This window comes from Strigops habroptila, chromosome 21 (genome assembly GCF_004027225.2).
Source record: "Strigops habroptila isolate Jane chromosome 21, bStrHab1.2.pri, whole genome shotgun sequence".
NCBI classification, from domain to species: domain Eukaryota; kingdom Metazoa; phylum Chordata; class Aves; order Psittaciformes; family Psittacidae; genus Strigops; species Strigops habroptila.
This window is the reverse complement of record NC_044297.2, coordinates 374,736-398,179: the sequence shown is the minus strand read 5'-3', so window position 1 is coordinate 398,179 and position 23,444 is coordinate 374,736. Positions and strand designations below refer to the sequence as shown.

The 23,444-nt window shown below is 59.4% G+C and overlaps 1 protein-coding gene across 1 annotated transcript; it reads right to left on the bottom strand.

Annotated features, from left to right (window-relative positions):
- Positions 1-4,634: 4,634 nt before the first annotated feature.
- Positions 4,635-21,949, bottom strand: TCF7L1 (transcription factor 7 like 1). The gene is made up of 12 exons (XM_032920367.1): positions 21,655-21,949; positions 21,516-21,576; positions 20,560-20,690; positions 8,966-9,049; positions 8,709-8,841; positions 7,778-7,880; positions 7,482-7,565; positions 6,907-7,050; positions 6,662-6,821; positions 6,151-6,258; positions 5,773-5,839; positions 4,635-5,699 (listed from the first exon to the last, which is right to left on the bottom strand). Exons 1-12 carry the CDS (start codon positions 21,856-21,858, stop codon positions 5,245-5,247), a joined length of 1,734 nt encoding a protein of 577 aa, XP_032776258.1. The 5' UTR covers positions 21,859-21,949; the 3' UTR covers positions 4,635-5,244.
- Positions 21,950-23,444: the final 1,495 nt, after the last annotated feature.

Here is a 23,444-nt window from a genome sequence, read left to right as displayed (position 1 = left end):
TATAGGTTGTCTCCCTGCTCTCCTCTGGGCTCCCTCCACACCTTGAAGGATCCTCCACCTTGGTCTGCAGACCACCCATAAGGATTTCATCCCGTCTTCCTGATAATCCCACTTATTTCCAATCTCTTCCTCTGCTTCTGGAGTGGAAACTGGCCTGGACTTGATGCAGATGAAATGAAGAAAGATCCCCAGATCCATCTGTCATCCTTCTACCGCGGTCTGGGCACATAGCTGAGCTCCTCAGGTGGATTTGATGCTCTCAGGTCCATTCCTTTGCTGTATCCCTCTTGCTGTATTCCTTTCCAAGCAGGTGTTGGCTGAGCCGTGGCTTTTGTGGGATCCGGGTAAACCAAAGATCTCCAGATACTCTTCTTGGGTCTTCCCCGTGTCCATTACTGCTGCCTGGTGACCTCGCACAGGTCTGTGTCCCTCTCTTTAGGGATGTCAGCATGGGGGCACATCATTCTTATCTCCCTGCCTGTCCTTCCCAAATCAGCCAGGCCTTTGATATCAGTTTTCCAGATGCATGAATTACGCCATCAAGTCTCTGTAATTTGCTTTATGAGCAACAATCCTGATTTGTCCTCCCCATCACCTCACTTCTTTCCTTTCAGACCAATGGATTTGCCTTCCTCTCCACCCAGGATGAACTTCCTTGGTGCTTAACCACCCCAGAGCATGGTGTCACCGGAGCCGTCTCATCCAAAACATGACATCCTCCTGAAGGACACGCAGCCACGTCCCTAGAAGGAACCACAATAACGTCCCAGATCCTTTAGCTGCTCCAGCCAGCCCATTTAACACTAAAACAAGGAAAAATACCCCACCACCATTCAACATGCAACCAGATGAGTCCTGTGCAGCAGTAATACCATGGGGAATAATCCTGACTTGGCCTCAGAGCACAATGGATTATGTGGTTGATTTTTCCTTCTCTTTTTCTTCCCCCATGCTTTATTCAATTCAACCCATTCCAACATTCCCAGCAGCTTGGTTCTGCCCATGCCTGCCTTTCTAAGGAGGCACAAGAGCAGTTGGCCCAGTGCTTTTGCTGAGATTTAAAGCAGACAAGCGAGGCTGTTTCTCATGCCCAGCCACTTCAGCTTTCACTCACACCCCTGGAAGTCAAGAGCAACTGAACAGAGGCCAAGTTCCTCTGGATTTACAACAATGCATCTGGGAATGGGATTCTGCCCAAGATACCAAGTCCGAGGCTGACATCAGCTCAGCGCTGGTGCCTCGCTCCGGGGTCCTTCGCCTTCAGCACTTTTCTTGGCTAATATGGGATAAACAGGAGCAGTGACCTCACCTGACCTCCGTGGCTGCCCCCTCTCCGTGCAGCCGGGAAATGGGAAGCTGCATCAATGTGGACAACAAGGAAGTTCCTTCTGGCTTCAGCACGGTCACACAGATGTAGGCTGGTGGGTGGGAAAGAAGGAGGATTGGGGATTATTCTCCCTGTCTGCAAAGCAGAAGGAGGAAATTCCCTTTCAGTCTCACCCAGCTTCTTCCCAAGGGGATGGCACCTGCTGGTCCTTTATCACCTTTAAACCAACTCCTTTCCATTCCAACTTCAGTCAGATTCGCCTGGTTTCCTCATCTCTTCCCATAAATCCTTGTGGAATGTCGCTTTTTGGGGATGACTCTCTATGAGCATGACCACAATGACCAAGACCAGACTGGACACCCAAACCCGGCCTTGAATTGAGCACCAACCGGGGTGCTTTAGTGCTTGGAGCTAATAAAGTCCTCACCTTGTCAGAAGCGCCTGCATCCCCCATCCCATCCCTTTCCCCCGGAGGGCTAATCTGGTCAGGAGAAAGGATCAAAAGGAGAAACAATTAGCAAATGGAACAATTTAATGATGCTAATTAAAATGTATTAAGTGTAGCCAGTGCCTCTGCACCAGCTGCTGTGGCAGGAGCCCGGAGCCCACGGAGCGCCCGGTGCAGGGCCGGGAAACGGGACATCTGCTGCGTCCCCCCCCCGGCTTGAGGAACGCTCCGTTTCATTGCTGCCGCTCGCCGGGTTCGTGGTGGAGCCTCTAATTAGCTCCATCTCTGCAGGAGACCCCTGGGACCTCATTAGGCATTTCAATTAGTGAATAGCCAGAGCTGGGGAGGGAGCGGGGCTGGGGGCTGCTTGATGGAGATGCTGTAATTAAGCAAGTGGATGGAGGTGACAGAAGTAACCCCGCTTCCAAACAGCAGCGGGGGAAGCACCAGCTCTACCACAGGTTTGATCCTGACAGGCTCTGAACCAGCTCCCAGCCATAAGACCTTGGTGATGGCTGCAGGAGGCTGGGGCTGGGCTCCTCATAGATCCTGCAATCCAGGGTTTAAACCTTTCTCTACTGTAAATCATGTTTCTGCTCATCTGGAGGAATCCCTGGCAGTGTTCAAGGCCAGGTTGGACACAGGGGCTTGGAGCAACCTGCTCTAGTGGAAGGTGTCCCTGCCCGTGGCAGGGGGTTGGAGCTGGATGAGCTTTAAGGTCCCTCCCAACCCAAACCAGGCTGGGATTCAGTGATTCTCTGAGTATTCCCAGCCAGGAGACATCAGGCACTTCTCATTTCACTCTGGAAATGGGTGGCAATGGTGGGGAGCATGTATTTCCTAAGAGCACAGCCACCCATTCCCGATTCCGGTCCCATCCAACCTGGCCTTGAACACTGCCAGGGATGGGGCAGCCACAGCTTCTCTGGGCACCCTGTGCGAGCGTCCCACCACCCTCACAGGGAAGAACTGCCTAAGTTTTCCTAATTTCATTCCCTCCCTGACCTTTTCCCCTTTGTTGGATGTGATGGGGTGCACCCTATGAAGAAAAGTCACCACAAGGCAGGAGCAGGGGTTGTGCAGTGGCTTTCTATTGGGAACCTGTCTGAACGCAACACTTTGATCCAGCATGAAGGGTATGTAGATACCACCATCAGCCGGGTTTGTCTATGAGAGCTTCAACATGTCCTCTTGAGACCGGAGCAACATGGAACCAGTCTTGTCCTCCAGGAGAAGCCAAGAGGGCTTTGGCGGCCAGTTGCTTCTCTTGTAGCAGGGGATAATCCAAACCTATCCCAGTTTGGGAGCACCGCGAAGGCATCGGAACAGATGTTCCTTTTCTGTATGGGAAAAGGCAGAGTAAAACAAAGGAATATTCTCCTGCTGAAGTCCAACATCTGTTGGAAGCTGTCTGGCTCCGGTTCAGGCTCTAATTCTTGTGACAGGTCTCTTCATGCCTTTAATTTCCCATGAAATCTAATTCAAGCAGTTGTTTGCCTGCAGCCTGCTCCCGGTGTTGGGCATGGCGGGGCCGCATGCGGTCCAGGCGTTCCTCGCAGGAAACCAGCTCCTCGGAAAGGCCTTTCTGAAGGGAGCTGCGTTTTGCTGCCTCCAGCCGACGTCCACGTGTGCTTTCGGGGACTCTCTAATCCTCTGAAGCCTGGATCTCGCACCACACGCCATCAGGATGCCATTAATTCAAGCTTTGTGCCTGGTCCTCTGGGGTGCTGGTGTGGAGGCACCATGCCCTACCCCAGTGCTTCAAATCTGTTCTTTGAAAGCAAGAACTTCATCTCATGTATGGAATGGAAATGTTTACCAAGGTGTCTCTTGGGTGCTACAGTGACTAAAGATGCTCCGGGTTCCATCTGACGGGGTTACAGATGCCATTGTCACCTCGTGGCACGCACTTGTCTCACACAACATCTGGTAACGCAGACAGCATCTTCCTCAAGGACAAGACACCGAGATGGTCCCTTTTTCCCTCTACCTCCATATGGACATCTGCTGCCACTAAAAGCACTTCCCGGGTGGCTTCTCAACCAGCTCGGCACTGGAAAGGGAAAGAGAAATGTCACAGCAGGAGGCAAAGGCATCAGTTATTCCACTAATGAGCAAAAGCATCCCCTAAACTGAGAGCTGAGGGGCAGCGGCAGCAGAAAGAGCTCAGCCCATCAGCCAGGGAGGGTCTGGGTGTTGCTGGGAACCCAAGGACACCATGGTCCCCCCATGCAGCAATGGGGCTGGGGGAGAGGAGCCAGGCTGGGTCCTGGGCAATGGAAACCAAGAGGTTCGGAGAAGGGAATGAAACAGGACTAAAACCACCACAAACCACCTTTGGGCAGGAGCAGCTTGGGGATAAATCTGCAACAGAAAACACGGTTGTGACTTTCAACAGGAAAACTTGGAAATAGGGATTTTCCTGTTAAAAATATAGTGAGATGGAAGAGCTTTGATGAGCTCAAGTGTTAAACTGACCGAGAACTTCCAACTGGTTGAAAATCCACTGCGTGACCCTGGATGGCTTTTATGCAGGTCCTTTGTCATCCTAACGTGTCATCCCTGGTCTGGAAGCAGCAGGCACAGGGCATCCTGCAGCTCCTGGCTGTGAGACAACTCACGTTCCTCAGCTCCTCAGGCACCCCATCACCCGCTTTACTTAAACCCCATATCCTGCTGCCCCTGTCTCCACTGATGGACACCCCAAAACCACCCTGTGCCTATCGATGGAGGTGCCTGGAGCTGGACCAGAGCCCCATCCTGATGCTTCCCGGGATGCGGTGGCACTGGAGCGCTGTGGAGGAGGCGGCAGCGATGGGCAGGGTGCACTCCCCGCACTGACCACGCTCACGCAGCGAGTTGCAGCTGAAGTTTTATTTCCTTTAGTGAAAAATAACAGGGTTTCATTGGGGAAAAAACCAACCCCCAGCCAGGGCTCAGCCCCGGATCCTGCCCCCCCGGTACGGCCGCGGCACGGAGCATTCCCAGGGCAGGATCCAGCTCCTCGCTGGGACGGAGCGAAGCCATCGCTGTGGCCAGGAGCAGAACCACAGGACAGGAGGGGTTTGGAGCATCCGGAGGCAGCGGGTCAGTTGCTGGTGTTTCTGCTCTTGCCTTCGGGATGGATGCAATGCCCGCTGCATTCCGTGCTGGATTGCCCCATGGCATTGGGAGCACTCGCCTCGTGCCCGCGGGTGCCTCGCAGGAGGTTTCCATCATCGGCAGCTTGTGGAAGGGTTATTTTCTTCTTTTTTTTTTTGCCTTTTTTTCCTTTTTTATTAATAAAAACGGTCTTTATGTGTGAGCAGAAAGCCCCTTCCTCCAGAGTCTGCTTATAAAAGAGTTCAGAAAGGGTCAAATATTGACCAATAATGGTTTTGGCTGCGTTTGAATCTTGATTGTGGCTTCTGCAATGTACAGCAGGGAAGGGACGGACGGGACGGGGACGAGAGGGGGACAAGGTTTTCCCTTAGTCAGCAGGTTTGGTGACCAGGGAAAGGGGCTGCGTCTGCAGCACGGCCATTGCAGCCGGCGGGGACGGGATGGTGGCTGCGAAGGACGGAGGCGAGGACAGGAGAGCTGTGGAGGGCACCGAGGTGAAGGGGATGGGTCTGGAGAGGAGCGAGGGCGGGCTGCCGAGGCTCGAGGAGGAGGAAGAGGAGGAAGAGGAGGAGGAAGAGGCGGCTTTGCCCGAGAGGAAGGTGGCTGAATGCACGGTGAGCCTGGCCTCCGGCTTGGTGGTCAGCGACAGGGGCTGAGCCTGCTCCGAGTGCGTGGCTGCCGGCGCGGCCGGGGACGCCAGCGCTGCCGACGGCGTGGCGGGCGAGTCCAGCATGCTGCCGTGGGACGAGGCGGGGCTGGCGCAGGGCTTCTCGGCCGGCAGGTACTGCACGCACGGCTTCTTGCTCTTGGACACCAGGGAGCCTGGAATGAGGCGGGATGGAGTGAGCGGCCGCAGCACCGCAGGAGGAAAGGGGCTGGTGGGGGGGATACTCACTGTCCGTGTCGTGGCTCTGCTGCTGCTGCTGTGCCAGCTTCTCCCGCTTCCTCTTCTTCTTCTTGCCCTGGGAAGTGTTATAAAGTCCTCAGGTGGTTTGTGCCACACGAGAGCCCTTGGGGGGGTGTTAGAAACAGGGCTGGGGGTGCCTTAGTGCAGCTCATGGGAATGCATCCCCAGGGACTCAGCACCAGCACCTCAAACACCAACCTCCAGGAGCACAGCAACCTCCCACCAGCCAAACACCCGGCGAGGGGACAGGAGGGAACACCTCATCCCAGATGGATACCTCATCCCAGATGGACACCTCATCCCAGATGGATACCTCATCCCAGATGGACACCCCATCCCTGCTGGTCCCACAGCTCCACCACTTACGTAGTTGTCCCGCGCTGACCATGTCGGGTAGAGCTGCGAGTGGAGCTGCCGCTCTTTCCGTGCCAGCTCGTAGTACTTTGCCTGCTCCTCCCGCGACAGCGAGTGCCACTGCAGGGGGAGAAGAGACCACGCTGCAGCCCCAGGACACGCTGTGGCTGCAGAGCTCCCGTCCCATTGCCACACTCGAAGGGCTTTAATAGGCAGAGGGGAGATTGAGATGAGCTCTCAGGCAGAAGTTGTTCCCTGTGAGGGTGCTGAGGTGCTGGCACAGGGTGCCCAGAGAAGCTGTGGCTGCCCCATCCCTGGCAGTGTTCAAGGCCAGGTTGGACACAGGGGCTTGGAGCAACCTGCTCTAGTGGAAGGTGTCCCTGCCCGGGGCAGGGAGTTGGAACTGGGTGAGCTTTAAGGTCCTTCCAACCCACACCAGGCTGGGATTCTATGAAAGCCATTTCAAGGCCACAAATGGGGCAGCACGTGGGCACAAGACCAATGCCAAAGGAAATGCCCGTACCCGTCTGCCCAGGATCTGGTTGATGGCAGCGCTCTCCTTCAGCGTGCACTCGGCCACCACCTTGGCCCTCATCTCCTTCATGTACAACATGAAGGCGTTGAGCGGCTTCTTGATGTGGGGCTTCTTCTCCTCCTCCTTCTTCACAGTGACGGGGGATTTCCTGCAATGAGGGGGGGTCAGGACCCGCTCTGCCCCACGCAGGGGACGAGCTCCTGTCCCCGGGGCTGCTCTGTCCCTGCACTCACGTGTTGCCTCCGGGGCTGACGCTGGGCTGGGTGGGTTCCTGCTTCACGATGGGCGAGACGATGGTGGGGTGCGGGATGCCTGAGGGGTGCAGCCCATGGGTGGGTGGGGGGACCATGTGTGGGGAGAAGCGGCTGGACATCAAACTGCAGCAGAAGGAGCGGGAGGAGAGGGCTCGTCAGCTCCACACCAGCACCCACAGCCCCCAGGTTCCACCCCAAACCCTCCTGAGAACCTTCTGGGTTAAGAGATCACCCGCTCCATGGTGTGGTTTGACACTGGATCCCACCCCAGCTCATGCAGGGCAGTAACACGGACCCAAGCAATGCCCTGCGCCCATGGGTTGTCACTTCTCCCCTACCCATGGGGACCATCTGCACCCTTATGGGGGTACTTCTGGCCAAGGAGGCCACCCCAACCTCCCGGGACTGGTTTGTGCCCATGCAGAGCTCCGGGAGCACCCAGTGTGGAATGAGCACCAGGAGCACCCAGTGGAACATCCTCAGGGAAGTGGCCAAAATCCCGCTGCCAGCTCTGGGACGCCCAAGGAGGGTCCCTCATCCCTGCAGAGACCCACCTGGACATGGAGGCGTTCATGGCGAGGGCAGGGTAGGGGTGCCGGAATCCGCCGGGAGGGATGGAGTACACGGGCTGCCCCTGCCTGCAAACACACCAGCTTTAGTGGAGAAGTCATCCCTCCGCAGTCCCTTGGACCCATCGCCAGCCCATCTCCATCCTGATGATTCCCAACATTTCCGGCAGTGTGGAGCCCCCTCCCTTCCCAACCACCCCAGCAGCTCTCGCCATCCCACTGAGTGGATAATGGGATAAAGTGAGAAGAGAAGGGTCTCACGGGACATGGCCCATCCTTACTGCGGCACGAGCCAGCCCAGTGGGTGCGGGATCTGGCCCACGGCTCCCGGCGACAGCGGGTAATAGGGGGGCAGCTCTGAGGGGTGTGGCGGCCGCGGGATTCCTGCCGAGGAGGGAGGGAGAGATGAAGGGGGAGCGGTGTTAGAACATGGACACGGTCCCTGAGCACACACTTGGGCTCCCAGCAACTCATCTGCCTCCAAGTACCCTCCCTTTGAGCACTCCAGCTCCCTCCAAGCATCCCATCTCACTCTGAGCACCCCATCTCACTCCAAGCACCCCATCTCACTCCAAGCACCCCATCTCCTTCCAAGCATCCCGTCTCCCTCCAAGCATCCCATCTCACTCTGAGCACCCCATCTCCTTGAAGCATCCTGTCTTCCTCCAAGCATCCCATCCCTGTCTTCCTCCAAGCATCCCATCTCCCTCTGAGCACCCCATCTCACTCCGAGACCCCATCTCCTTCCAAGCATCCCATCTCACTCCAAGCACCCCATCTCACTCCAAGAACCCCATCTCCCTCCGAGCAACCCACCTCCTTCCAAGCATCCTGTCTTCCTCCAAGCATCCCATCTTCCTCCAAGCATCCCATCTCCCTCTGAGCACCCCATCTCCTTCCAAGCATCTCGTCTCCCTCCAAACACCCCATCTCCCTCTGAGCACCCCATCTCCTTCCAAGCATCCCATCTTCCTCCAAGCATCCTATCTCTCTCCCAGCACCTATCTCTCTCCCAGCACCCATCTGCCCATTGGCAGCACAGGGAGGGGATGCCGAGACCCGGAGGGACCCCCCCTCACTCCAACCAAACCTGAGCCCAGCTGCGTCCCCTTCCCAGCACCCAGGACCCAGCTGTGAAAGCCATCGGGAAGCAGAGGGACCATCCAACAGAGAGCACCCCATTCCCAGCACAGCTCCGGTCCCTTTTCTCACCCGTCTTCGGGTCTATCTCCGGTGAGAGGTGCCCGGGTGGTGAGCCGGGCGAGAAGTGGTCGTTGCTGTAGGTGATGAGCGGCGTCAGCGGGTGCATGTGATGGGCGTGCTGCACCACCGGGACCTTGTTCGACTGCAGGGAGAGCACATGGGAGGGAGGAAATAACCCCGCGGGCATCGCGTCAGCATCACGGAGAGCTGGAGCGGGGTTTTCCCCCGGGGAACCCCTCATCCCGGTGGGGTTCGGCTGCTCTTACCAAGTGTGCGGGCGAGGGCGAGCGGCTGTCCTTCAGCGTGGCGCCGGCGGGCACGTCCAGCAGCGGCCACTTCATCTGCAGGTACTGCAGGAGATTCGGGCTCATGCCCTCCACCAGACCCAAAACACCCCCCCAGCTCCGGCTGCACGCTCGGCTGGGGACACCCTGACCCACGGAGGACACCGTGGGCTGGTGGCAAAGGGGTTTTGGGGGCACACAGGGCTGTTTTCAGCCCTATACACCCCTATGGACCCCATAAATGGTGCCAAACCCCAAACCCCAAACCCCTGCTGTCTCACTGGGGACCCACGAGCCCCCACAATCCTCCCTGCCCACACTGATGCCACCTTTTACCCTACCCCAAAACAGCTCCTTGGGGCACCAGCAACTACCTCGCACTGCCCCAGGGCACAAAACCAGCCCCATGTTGTAGCGAGGTCTGGGGGGAGGCAAATCTGGGGCTACTTTGGGGGGGTTCCCCCTCGCTGGGCTCAGCTCTGCTGCCACATGCGGGCACTGGACACCCCAAAGAAAGGTGCTTTGTGCTGCGGCCGAGGGGCCGGAGGCGTTTCCCGGCAGACGGCGCGTCCCTCGGGATGCCGGAGCTGGGGAATGTGGCCCGGACGGGCCGCAGCTGCGCGCAGGAATTTCCCCACGTACAAACCTTCCTGATCCGAAGCAGCTGGAAGGAAAACCCAGCGAGGAGCTGCGGGAGCGTTAACCCTTCCATGGCTGGGCAGAGGCTTCCCTGCCTGCGCTGCCTCCTGCAGGGCCCCCAAAGTGTCCCGTATTCCCCCCACTGCATCACCTCCTGCTTCCCCACAGTCTCCAGCATATCCCCATCCCCTCCAGCATCCATCCTGCATCCCTCCTGCACCCCCATCCCTTTCTGCATCCCAATCCCTTCCTGCACCCCTCCATCCCTTCCTGCACCCCCATCCCTTCCTGCATCCCCATCCCCTCCTGCATCCCCATCCCCTCCTGCACCCCCCATCCCTTCCTGCATCCATCCTGCCACCCCTACTGCACCCCCCTATCCCCTCCTGCTTCTCCCTATCTTCTCCTGCATCCCCCCCTGCATCTCCTCCTCCATCCCCTCCTGCATCCCTCCTGCATCCCCTCCTGCACCCCCCCATCCTCTCCTGCATCTCCAGTACCTCCCCAACATCCATTCTGCTGCTTCTCCTGCACCTCCAGTGTACCTCCCTGTGTCTCCAGCATCTTTCCTATGCTACCAGTATCACCCCTCTCCATCCCTAGTATTCCATCTCCAGCACTTCTTCCAGCATTCCCTTCCCATTGGCACTCGGTCCCACTCCACCAATGACCACACAACTCTGGGTAACCCACAACCCCACCAACATGGAATGAATCATGGAATCAACCAGGTTGGAAAAGACATGTCCTGGCAGCCTTAAAAGCCAGGTGAAGCCCCCTCAGAGTGTGCCAGGAGGCCACCAGCCACTGGGATGATCCTGCTGGAAACCCCACCAGCCACAGCATGATCCTGACAAGCCCAGAGTGAGGATTTCCTGTGAACCCAACAGTCCCACAGGCGCCGGCACAGGGAATTCCCCCCCAAACCTACTTTGACGCCTCAAACCGCTCACCCATCCCCATCGAGCGCACAAGGATGCTCCAGCATCCTGGTCCTGATGCTCCACGTGCTCTCCCCAGGGAGATTCTTGGCACTGCCAGGATAATGGTGACAAGTTTGACCCATCAGTACCAGGGAGCCATAACCAGACCCGGCCCTTGGCTGCTGCCCTGAGGGCCAGTTGTGGAGGAGGAGGCAGGGAGCCAGGGCTCGCTCGGAGCATGCCTGGTATGTGAGCGGTGCCTGACCCAGGCTCCAGCCTGCGGCGGGGCAGCCCCTGGGTCTGGCTGCTGACATCACCCAACACCCCAACACCCCAACGCCACCGGGTTCTGGAGAGCCAAGTGCCACCAGAGCTGCTGCAGCGCGTGGATGGGGAGAGGGTTTTGGCTTGAGATGCTCCTGGAGATGCTCCCGGTGGTATGTGTGGCTGAGCGATGCACAAGGTGTTCTGAGCATCCCTGAGGCTGTGCCAGAGGTGGCCCAACATAGAAGCCCAGAGTGGTTTGTGTTGGAAGGGACATTAAAGCTCCTCCACTTCCAGCCCCTGCCACGGGCAGGGACACCTTCCACCAGAGCAGGTTGCTCCAAGCCCCTGTGTCCAACCTGGCCTTGAACGCTGCCAGGGATGGGGCAGCCACAGCTTCTCTGGGCACCCTGTGCCAGCGCCTCAGCACCCTCACAGGGAAGAGCTTCTGCCTCAGAGCTCATCTCAGTCTCCCCTCTGGCAGGTTAAAGCCATTCCCCTTGGCCTGTCCCTACAGGCCCTTGTCCAAAGCCCCTCTCCAGGTTTCCTGGAGCCCCTTTAGGCACTGGAGCTGCTCTAAGGTCTCCCCTTCAGGAGCCTTCTCTTCTCCAGGCTGCCCCAGCCCAGCTCTCTCAGCCTGGCTCCAGAGCAGAGCTGCTCCAGCCCTCGCAGCGGCTCCGGGGCCTCATCTGCGTTCACTCCAACATCCCTGTGGCCATGCCAGGGCGATGCAAGAGATGCCCCAACCTCCCCATGGCTGCACTGGGGCCACACATGAGATATCCCAACATCTCCATGATGGTCCAAAGGGCAACACACAAGATGGGCATCCCCGTGGCTGAGCCTGGGTGACACACAAGAACACTTCCCCATCCCTGGCAGTGTTCAAGGCCAGGTTGGACACAGGGGCTTGGAGCAACCTGCTCTAGTGGAAGGTGTCCCTGCCCGTGGCAGAGGGTTGGAGCTGGATGAGCTTCAAGCTCCCTCCAACCCAAACCAGTCTGGGATGTCCTGACACCCCTATGGTCACACTCAGGTGATGCACACAGCCCTCAGCACCCTGCGGGGCTGGGGCAAGGCAGGAGATGCCCCCCGTGTCCCCGCCGGGATCCCATGGCTCCTCCTCGCCGTCCCCTGCCCGCTGCCCCCCTCACAAAGGGGCTTTCTCATCTATTCTGTAAGCGGAGAAGCCGCTGGGGGACGGCGGCGGGGGGGAAGCCGGGGGTATAAAAGGCTTCTTCTCATGGTGAGGCCGTTTCAGGAGGCCGGGGAGGGGAGAGGAAGGGGGGGACCCTTTCAAAATATACAAAGAGGGGGGGAGCTGGCGAACGGTTCAGTGCTAATGTGGAAAACTGAAGCCCCTTCCCCTCGGGAAGCGCGGACACAGCTCCCACTGTCCCCGCACGTGCGGGAGCCGGCGCGAGCGGCACATTGGAGCTATTAGGGGGGAAAAAAAAACAGAAGGAAGAAAATAGTTGAAAATCGGTCACATTCCAGAGAGATTAGAGCAAGTTCTGGGTCCTCGTTACCAGCCACCCCCCAATTAAAAGCAGGGAGTTAACCCCTTCGCTGCCAGCCTGCAGCAGGACCACAATGAAGGCTCCTGGCTGTCCATCCATCCATCCCGCCCCTCCGCGGGGAGGGGTGACCCCGGCCTGTGGCCCCAGCACAGAGGAAGGGGTGGTGCTGGTGGTGGTGCTGGTGGTGCTGGTGGCATTTCACCTCCGCGCTCAGGGAGTAGGCACCAGCTCCATGGGATCCCCCAATGCCCAATTAGGGGCTGGAATGAGCGGATTTCCTCTCCTTTTCCACGTGCAGGGCTTGATCCCGGCTCAGATGTTTTCCTGGGAAAGGGGGAAAAGTCCCAGCTGGCGGCAGGGCTGCTGCTGTGTGTCCTGGTGCTGCGTGTCCCAGTGGTGCTGGCATTCCCTGCTGTGTGTCCTGGTGCTGTGTGTCCTGGTGCTGTGTGTCCCAGTGGGACACGACCAGCATTGCGTGTCCTGGCCTTGTATGTCCCGGCATTGTGTATCCAGATCTTCGTGTCCCAGGATTGTGTGTCCTGGTGTTGCGTGTCCCAGCTCTGTGTGTCTAGGCATCACATGTCCCAGGATTGCATGTCCCAGTGTTCCATGTCCCAGGATTGCATATCCCAGCGTTGCATATCCTGGTGTTGCATGTCCCTGCGTTGTGTGTCCCGGTGTTGCGTGTCTCAGCAACACATGTCCCAGTATCATACCCCAGGATTGCACATCCTGGCATCATGTGTCTCAAGACTGCACATCCCAGCATTGCATATCCCAGAATTGCATGTCCCAGCATTGCATATCATGGTGTTCCATGTCCCAGGAATGCATATCCTGGTGCTGCATATCCCGGGATTGCATATCCCAGTGCTGCCTGTCATGGTGTTCCCCACATGTCCCAGGACTGCATCCTGGCACTGCGTGTCCCAGCAGCTCACACCCCAGGATTGTGTATCCCAGTGTTGCTGGTCCTGGTGTTACCCATCCTCCTGGCATTGCACATTCCAGCATTGCACATCCCAACGTTGAAGATCCCAACGTGGCATATCCCAACGTGGCGCATCCCCAAGAGACAGCACAAGGTCGTGGCACCCTCTTTTCCACCAGCCTCTCATTCTGGGACAGAAAAGGTCCGTTTGGGACCTGAGCTGCCATTTTTCCAGGGAAACCTCTTTTTCCGGGATGGAAAGCTTCCGCACCGGCTTCCCCCTTTGCCTGCACGTGCTCCATCCCAGAGATGTCCCAGCAGAGAAGATCCAAATGACGCTGGCACCCAGCAACTTCATCCCATTCCCCAAGCCCCCAGAAAGCATCCAGGGAAGCATCCTACCAGAACATTCCCAACAGCCAGCCAGCCATCCTTCCATCCCTCAGATGCCACCTCCATCCCCAGGAGCAGCCTGGGGCAGGCAGTGGGGACAGGGACCCATCCCCACCACCATCCCCTTTCCCAGCCTGAATTCCCGGGGTTTGGCAAAGCCGGAACATGGCCCCGCTGATCCCCCCCAGCCTGTTTACACAGCTGTGGGACAACCATCCACTTGCCCTTCCCCCTCCTGCCTCCAATCCAGCCCTTTTCCCCCCAAATCCATCCCAAAACCTTGCCGGGGAGGTGGGAATGGCCCATTTTCTGGGATGGTTAATGGAGCTCCTGAAAACCTTTGTCTGGGTGTTGGATGCTCCAAAGCATCCCAAGAAACAGCATCACTGGCTTGTTTGGGATAAAACCAGGCAGATTCGGCTCCCAACAGCTTAAGGGCTCAGAGGAAAATGGGAGCTTTGAGGGAAAAGGGTTTTCTCAGCTCGAGGCATCGTCTGATCCCATAAAATTCCTCCTGGGAGCCAAAGGCTGGCAAAGGCCCAGATCTGCCCCAGCAGGAGGTCCTGGAGCTGCAGAGGAGGAGGGATGGGGGGAGCTGAGCCCTGAAAAGGGGGAAATAGAGGAGGGGGAAAAGGGGGGGGAAGGAAAAGGAGAGGAAGAGGAGGGGAAAGGGGGGAAAGAGAAGAAAAAGGGGGGAAGGGGGAGAATGAAAAAGGACTGGGCGAAAACGGGAAAAGGAGGGAATGAGTGGAAAAGGGGAAAAGGGGAGGAGAAAAGGTGGAGAAAGGGGAAGGAAAGGGGGGTAAAAAGAGGGGAGAAAGAGGGGGGAAGAGAGGGGAAAGGAGGGGAAAGGGGAAAAGGAGGGGAAGAGAAGGGAAACAGGGGAAAGGGGAAGGAAAGAGTATGAAAGAAGAGGAAAGGAAGAGGAGAGGAGAAGGAAAAGAGGGAGCAAGGAGGGGCAAGGGAGAGGGAAAGATGATGGAAAGGGGGGGAAGAGGGAAAGGAGTTGGAAGAAAAGGGGGAAAGGAGGGGAAAAAAGGGGTGTAAAAGAGGGGGGGAAGGTGGAGGAGGGAGGCAAAAGCTCCTTCTCAAAGGCCATGGGAAGCGAATCCCACTCAGGGAGTCGGAGGAGGGTGGCTGCACACCCGCCACCGGGATTCCGTCCCTTGACAGGAATGGGATGAGGGAACCTGCGCCCTCGCCCTCCCTCTGAGCTCGCATCAACCACCTCCATGGCAAGGAAAAGGAGGGAAAACCAAGGAGCATCCCAGCCCCTCGCCCATCCTGCATCCCTGCGCGGGGAGCCGCCGCGTTCCGCTTCCCCGCGGATAATTAGGGAGAGAGAAATCCCAATTACAGCCGGGATTTACAGCCCCAGAAACAAGCCGTAAATCCTCACCCCTCCTCTCGCTCCCTGCCGCTTCCCAGCCAAATCTCCTCCAGATGTTGCTGGTTTCCAGTGGGAATGAGCCCTTTTGGGGGGTCTCCTGCACCCCACCAAGGAGAACCCCAAGAATTCCTGGTGGGATTCTTTCTTTTCCCATTAGGGTTTTAAAGGGCTGCGAAGGGGTGCAATGCTGTGGCCCAGGTTGTCCCCACGGCTCCTGTTGTCCCTTCCCAGCATTCCCAGAGTGACACAAACCAAGCCAATGGCTTTGGGGACATGGATTTGGGGTGGGAGCAGGTGCTGGGAGCTTGGGACCCCTCACTAAAGGATGTTTGACCATGATGCTGCCCAAACCCCTCAGCCAGTGGAACCGGGGGGGGAACACCAACAGCACTGGGATGGGAAACCAGGAAAAGGGGCTGGAAGCTGAAGAATGAGCCTCCAAAATCCCCATTTGGGATGAGCTCAGAGAGGCAGTGCTTAAAGCCAACCTTATCTCGAGGCACAGCCCCTGTGCCACCATAGCGGGAATGCCGGGGAGCATCAGCTGAACAGCTTGGACCCAGCCACGGCTCCACAGAGGAAAGGCAGGATGGGAGGGATAGAAGGAAGCAGGATAAGGCTCACAAGGGCTTGAGCAATACCAAGAGCCAGCTCATGGGAGCCCCATCCCAGTGCGGGGATGTCCCAAGCATCCGCTGCCCGCGGGTACCTGGAGCATCCTCCACACGCGGATGCCTGAAGCATCCCTGGCACTCGCAGGAGCCATGGAACAAGCCGGGATCGGACACACCAGGATCCAACCGACTGCAGTTCCCTCCTCGAGCCCCAAACCTGACGGCAACAAGTTTTCCCCGCTGCCCCCAGGCTTTTGTGTGCAGCTTTCAGCTCCCGTCCATCACGCTGAATGGCTCCATTCATCCCCCAGCGGCTGCATCCGCGCCGGGGGGATCCCAGCGGGTGCAAAGGGCTCATCCCACCCCGGCAGGAAAATCCCATCGGCTCCAAGCCACCCCCCCAAGCATCCTTGGACCTGGGGGACGTGACACGCGATGTGCACCCGGGGAAGGGGTTTGAATGCACTTTTGCATGTGTAAAACGTTTAAGATTCCATCCAGGCTGTTGGAATGATGGGAGAAGTCCCTGGAAGCCGCCCTGGGGTGGGAATGTGGGCGAGGAGGGTCCTGTCACCCCCAATGGCCACGGAGCTCCTGATTTTTGGTCCCTGCATCCTGCTGCACCCAGGCTGGGGGGAGCACCAAAGCGGTCCTGCACCCCCCCCAGCAGCACCCATGGGACACTTGGGGGTGCTTTAACACCCCAGACAGCACCCATGGGACACCAGCTCACGCAGCATCACGGCCTGCCAACCTCCCCTGCCCTCTGCCATGGCTCTGTGGTGGGCTCTCCAGGGCACAGGGATCAATTCCCAGGGCTCAGGCACCGATCCCCGGGGCTCAGGGATCGATCCCCAGGGATCAGGGACTGATTCCCAGAGCTCAGGGATCGATTCTCAGGGCTCAGGGACTGATTCCCAGGGCACAGGGATTGATTCCCAGGGCTCAGGCACCGATCCCCAGGGCTCAGGGATCGATCCCCAGAGCTCAGGGATCGATTGTCAGGGCTCAGGGACTGATTCCCAGGGCACAGGGATTGATTCCCAGGGCTCAGGGATCGATCCCCAGGGCTCAGGGACTGATTCCCAGGGCACAGGGATTGATTCCCAGGAGGCACACAGAAGGTGCCAGAGCTGCCAAAAACTAACCCCATAAAGAAGCATTGAAACCACGCACCACCATCACCATCATCATCACTACCATCATCCCCTCTTCCTGTTCCTCCTCCGCGGTACCTTCCCCATCCCATGGCCCCCTAACCACCCTCAACCCCCAATCCGAGCCCAGAGAGACGGGACACGGCGCAAGCACGGCCTTCCCTGCCCTTATCCCTCCTCTTCCTCCAGCCGGGATGCGCCAGGCGCTTCGCTCCGGGTTCCTCTTTCCCGCCCGCTCCCGCCAGCGACTTCAAGGAAGGAAAACTAATGAAAAGCAGCTGCTGGGAATAGCAGCGGGATGATGAATGCGTGTTAAGTCCCCTTAACAAAACCAGGTCTGATGAGAGTCGCCCGGAGCACTTACTTCATTGCTTTCATTTGGGAATCGTGTTGGAAAAGGGAGGGAGGAGGGAGAAGTTGGGGGGGGGGTTTAGTGGAAACCTCCTGTAGGTCTCATTTAGCCCCTCCAAGCAGACCTCAGGGTAATTAGCCGAATGGCATAATTAAGGAGGAGACATAAAGGGGCCATTGTGTGCAGAAGCTCAACAGGGGAAACTGAGGCACGGGCTGGGTTTGCTGCAGGGAGAGGTGCGATGGGCTCGGCCGCTGAGGAAAAGAAGCCAAAAAGTGGGAAAAATCCTTTGGGTTTCCTTCCTATTTCCCAGGTGGGGACGGAAACTGGGGGGGAATCACAAAGAAACCAGCGAATCCCAAGGAAGCGCCTGGAACCTGCCCGGCAAAGGATGCTGAGTCCCCCCTGCATCCCAACACCTCCATCCCACATCCCGCCGGAGCACACGCCAAAGCCCTCCCCGCTCCGGCACAGCCTCCGGCAGCACCCGCCCGGCTTTGGGAACAAGCCCTTTTCTTGCCAAAAGCTCGGAATTTGAATCATTTTCCTTGGCAGCCGCGCGGGGCCAGGATGGATTTTCCTTTGCAGACAGATCTGCCTCTGTCCCACGCCGGGATCGGGAGCTGGGCTCGGGAATTGCGGGAACAAAGCTGAAAGGAGCCCAAGTGATGCTTTTCTCCCTCATTTACTTGAGGGCCGCAACCCAACGATGGCATTAATGACACCAGGGCATGAATGACTCCGGCACGGGGAGCTGATCGGTGCCTCGGCTGCATTTAAATCCTCGCCTCCAGATGGGAATTCCTGGGATTAAACTCCTTGTTTTGGGGAGGAATCACGACAACCCCATGTGAGGTTGGTCTCATCCAGCAATGCGTGGTCCCACCTTCACCTCCCTGTCAGTGCTGTGCCCGGTTTGGGGATGTGGAGCAGCTGGTTCCATCCCTTTCCCAACCTGGAGGAGGATGCCGCAGTCTGATTTTGCCCCACTATGGATCCAGCTTGTTCCAGGGTTGGGATAAAAGATGCCAGCTCCAAATGACCCTGATGGGATGGATCCAGCGCGGCGGCAACAGGGGTTTGCATCCATCCAGCTCGCGGTGCCCAGAGCTTTTCCTTCCAATCCTGCCTTGGGTAGCTTCATAGTGTTGGGAATTGCAGGGTGATGATCCCAGGGAGCCAAACTCAGCCTCAGGAGTCTTCAGTTCCTGATTCCTGGTGCACCCAAGGGGAAAACCAGGCTAAAACGCCACTCTGAATGGCAATGCCATCATTAGATCCTGCCAAATCCCAACCCCACCTTAGAGAGGCCCCAAAAGATTCCAGAAAAGTGGCACTGGGGAGTGGGAAACCCCAAATTCCAGTGTCCCACATGGAACTAACACCGGTGATATCGGAGTGGATTAACCGAAAGGGCCGGAGCATCCCGTCGCTTCGGTGCCCAGCGGCTTTGCACAGGGATGGAGGCGCCGCTCCTGGTTTAGGCATCGCGCTTCCACATTCCTAACTCATTTTCCAGGTTTCCAAGTATTCTGGAGCAAGAGAGATGCAGAAGCAGCCGCTTGCCTGCCCATTCATCCCAAAAAGCTCATCCAGTGGTTTTGCTGCTGCTGTGTCCATCCCAGCATCAAGGGAACCTCTCCCGGCACAGAGATTATTGGGATTTGGGGATTTTTCCCTCCAAAATCTTCCCTTTTCCCACTCGGAGCCATGTGGTTCAAGCTGCAGCCCCCCCAGGGATGCCGTGGCCACCGGGATGGCCGGATCCCGCGGATCAGCTCATTTCCTCCAATGGCTGCAGGGGGGAAAAAGAAGGAAACGGGAAAACAAAAAGCTCCTGGAGCTGTTCCCGCCACCCTGCGCCGCACGTGTCCGGTCTTGCCTCGAAGCTTCCCGGGATGAGGGCGGGTGGCGCCGGGATGCGGAATGGGCTTGGGATGCTGCACCCCGTTGGATCCAGGCTGCAGGATCAAGGATGATGATGCAGTCCAGGCTTCCTGGTAGTTGATATCCCGTGATCCAGAGGACGGGGTTTGCTGAGCGGCGCAGAGCAATTCCCTTTCCAGACACCTCCTGGTTGCGATGAGATGCAACATGCACCCCCAAAACCCTCCCAGCACCCCCAGTCTGCCCCCACCACGATGCTTCTGCACTCACCCAGTGCCCCAGGCTCGGCTCCGCGCAGAAACCCCCCAATCCAGTGGGATTCAGCCCCAATCCGGGGCTTTCCCATTCTCACTCATCCCTCAACAGGCCCAACATCAACACCCGGGATGCAACAGCAGCTCCTCTCCCAGCCCCTTTTAATTAATCCCCTTCTCTGGGATTCATTAAATCATCGTTAGTGGCCGGGTTCTACGAATCCCAGTCCCTTTTCATTATCCCGTTTTCCTTGCCGGTATTTGGGATTGCAGCCAGTTGTGCATCATCTCCAAAACGTAGTAAGACCAAAAGTGACAAATTGGGAAGCCAACCTTTATCCAGCACCCGGCCAGCAGCCAGACTCGGGAGATTTCTCTAACACATCCCCCGTCCTCACCATTCAAACCAGTTACTTCCAATAAATCCCAAATAAATCCCAGAAACATAGAAAACTCTCCACATGACACCACTGGGAAGCCAGATCCCAACTGGGATTTTGAATCAGTTAAAACTGCACTGATTTTTGCCCTCCTCTACATATTCCATATGGAAACGCAGCTTCTGATAGGGCAAAGGATGGGATTCGATCTCTCCAGTGTCACCGCGGGGGCTCTGGAGGGAGAAATCCACCCAGCAAACCGCGATGCTGTAGCCGGGATCGACGGGTACCATGGCACATCCCTCCCGGTGGCAGCTTCCCGAGATGGGGACACTGAGGCAGGGAATGGGGTCCCGCAGCTAAACCCGGTTTAACGTGTCTAAATTCACTTTATAGATCTGAATTCACTTTGAGTTTCCCAGCCAGGCCCATGGCCCTGGACCAGGCTGGAATTTGGGATGCTCTGGGGGGAGAAGGGTGATGCTGAGGTTTGGGGGGGGGTGTCAACCCCGCTCTCCTTTGCGTCCCCCCCCCCTTTCCCCTCCCCAAATCCTCGCTCAATTTGCTTAATCACTTTCCTAAGGGCCAGACAATGTCAGCCCATTGAGAGCTCCAACATCAGCCCATTGAGAGCTCCAACAAGTCGGTTTTCAATGAGAAAAGAGGCGCAGCTCAGGGTCAGGTTTCAGGACGCGGCCCCCCCCAAACTCCCCGACACCCCCGGGGGGCCCCCCCATACCCTGGAGGGGGCAAAGCATAAGGGGAATGAACCCCTTGGGGGTTTCTAGCACCAGGTGGTTGCCTCCCTGCGGGGAAGTGGGGTCTGAGCATCCCAAAACGGGACTTGGAGGGGGGCGGGGGGGGACACTTACGGTGCGGGCACCACCGGGGGACAGGGCTCCGTTGGCGAGGTAGGGGCTGCCCAGCTCAGGGAGCATCAGGAAGGGGTAGCCGGGGTAGGGGGGGCCCTTAAAAAACCCCCCATCTTGCTGGCGTCTGACCACTGGGGAGAGAAGGAAGGGGGAGGTCAGGAGGCGGCGGGGGGGGGCACCCACAGGGGGTGGGAGTGCTCCCATGGAGGGGGGGGCAAGGATGCGAGCATGGGGGGGGTTAGGGGAGGGTCCCTCTGGGGGTGCTGAAGTCCCTTGGGGGGGTCCTTGGTTCTTCTCGGGGGGGTTCCCACTTGGGGGGGCCCCAGGTAGGTCCCTCCGAGGATGCTCAAGTCCCTCTGAGGGGTCCCCACTTGGGGGGGGGGCACGTAGGTCCCTCGGGGGGTCCTTGGTTCTTCCGGGGGGCCCCGCTGCGGGGGGGCCGCGGTCCCCTCAAGGGGGGTCCCGGTTGTGGAGGTGGGGGGGGATTGGGCTGGCGGCGGGGCAGGGGGTGTCCCGGACCGGTCGCCCCCTCGGGGGGGTACCCGGCTGCGTGAGGGGTCCCGGGGGACGGTTCCTGGGGGGGGGGCGGACACCGATCCATCCGTGGGAAGCGATTGGGGGCCGGTTACCGGGGGGTGGGGCCGGTGGGGGCCGGGATCACTGCGAGGGGGCCGTCGGGACCGGTTCCTCCGGTGGAGGGGGGACACAACACACCGGGGGGGAGACGGGGAGGGCACGGGGGGGGGTTGGACACAGCGGGGATGACACGGGGGGGTTGGACGGACACCGGGAGGGGGTTGGTTGGACACGGGGGGGTCCCGGGGGTCCCGCCCGCAGCCGGGGGCGGAAACAAAGAAGTTGCGAAGTGTCGGATCGTCCCGGGGGGATGCGGCGGGGGCCGGGACCGGGGCCGGGGCCGGGACCGGGGGGGGATCGGGCCGGGGGGGGGCCGGTACCTTCTGCCAAATAGTCCCGCGGCTTCTGGAAACTTTCCCGGGGCTGCGGGGGCCGCTCCGCCTGCGGGGAGAGCGCGGTGAGCGCGGCCGGGAGCGGGTCCCGCCGCCCCCCGCGGCCCCCGCCGCCCCCCGGCCTCACCTCGGGGTCGGAGCCGGAGCCGGAGCCGGTGCCGGTGCCGCGGTTCTCGGTCTCGCTGACCAGGGAGGACTTGAGCTCGTCCAGGTCCCCGTGGGCCGAGCCGCGCCCCGCGCCCTTGTCCTGCTCCTCGCCCTCGTCCTGGAAGGCGATGAGCTCGTCGGGGGCCCCCAGGTCGTCCCCCGCCGCCGGTTCCAGCTGCGGCATGGTGGGGGTCCGGCCCCGCCGCCCCGCTCCGGCCCCGCCGGGCCCCGCCGCCGCCGCCGCCGCCGCCGCCCGGGAGGGTCGGGAATGCGCGGGGCGGCGGGGGGAGGAGGAGCCCGGCTGCAAACCGACACCGCGGGGCAGGGCAGGGCGCTCGCACCGCCCCGCGACCGGCCCCGCCACCGGCGAGCGCCCGACGGCGGGACCCGCACCGGGCAGGGCAGCGCCGCCACGTCCGGGGGTCCTCATCCCGCCCTGGGGCTCCCCATCCTGCCCAGGGTCCCCAGTTCCTTACAGGAGTCCCCCATCCCATCCAGGGATCCCCGCCGCGTCCAGGGGCTCCCCGGTACGTCCAGGGTCCCCGCATCCCATCCAAGTTCCCTCCATTCCACCCAGGGGGTCCTCGGTACGTCCACGGTCTCCCCTGCACGGCCTGGGCTCCCATACTGTCCAGGGCTCCCCATCCTATCCAGGGTACCCCCATCCCACCCAGGAGATACCCAGCACGTCCAGGGTACCCCCATCCCATCTGTGTTCCCCTCATCCTGCCCAGGTCCCCCATCCTGGCCCTGTCCCCCTACTCCCACCCAGGGCCCCCCCTACACAGCCAGGGTTCCTACCCTGGCTGGGGTTCCCCATCCCATCCAGGAGCTCCCCAGTATGTCCAGGGTCCTCCCATCTCATCTATGTTCCCCCACCCTGCGCCGGTCCCCCCATCCTGTCCAGGGCCCCCCACCCCGTCTGAGTCTCTCATTCCCATCCAGCACACCCCACCCCATCCAGAGGCCCCCCATCCTATCGGTGTTCCATCTTTCCATGGTCCCCCCATACCATGTGCTCCCCATCCCATCCAGGGTCCCTTCCATCTCATCCAGGGTTCCTCTACCCCATCCAGGGTGCCCCATCCGAGGTGCCCCCATCCCATCTGGGTGCCCCCATCCCATTTGGGTACCCCCATCCCACCCAGGGTGTCCCATCGCATCCGGGTGCCTCCCTCCCACCCAGGACACTCCATCCCATCTGGGGGACACCTCATCCCATCTGGGTACCCCCATCCTTGTCCCTACCCTTCCCCATTCAGGTGCCCCCCTCCCACCTGGGTGTCCCTGTCCCACCCAAGGTGCCCCCATCCTGCCAGGGTATCCCTGTCCTGCTGGCATGCCCCTATCCCATTTGGGTGCCTCCATGTAGTAGGAGATCCCCCATCCCCAAGGGGTGATCCTGTACCTCCAGGGTGGCCCCATCCCACTGAGGTGGCCCCATCCTACCCCCGTGCCCCACCAAACCCGAGTGTCCCCATCCCACCAGGGTGTCCCTGTCACCCTCACCAGTGGCCTTGTTCCCCCATGACGGGGACACAGGGGTGGGATGGGTGCCCACCCATCAGCCTTGTGGGTGAACCCAACAGGGCCTCATCCAGCACCTCCAAGCAACCAGCTTCATCCCAGCCATCACCTTCAGCCTGGCCGCGACCCCCAGGCTCCAACCGGAATTCCCACCTCCCCATTTCACTGGAGCAGTCCCGGATTCCCGCTCCCTGGAGCCACAGGCCTCCCCCAGCGCTCCCTGCCAGCCCCACAAAGGTCCTT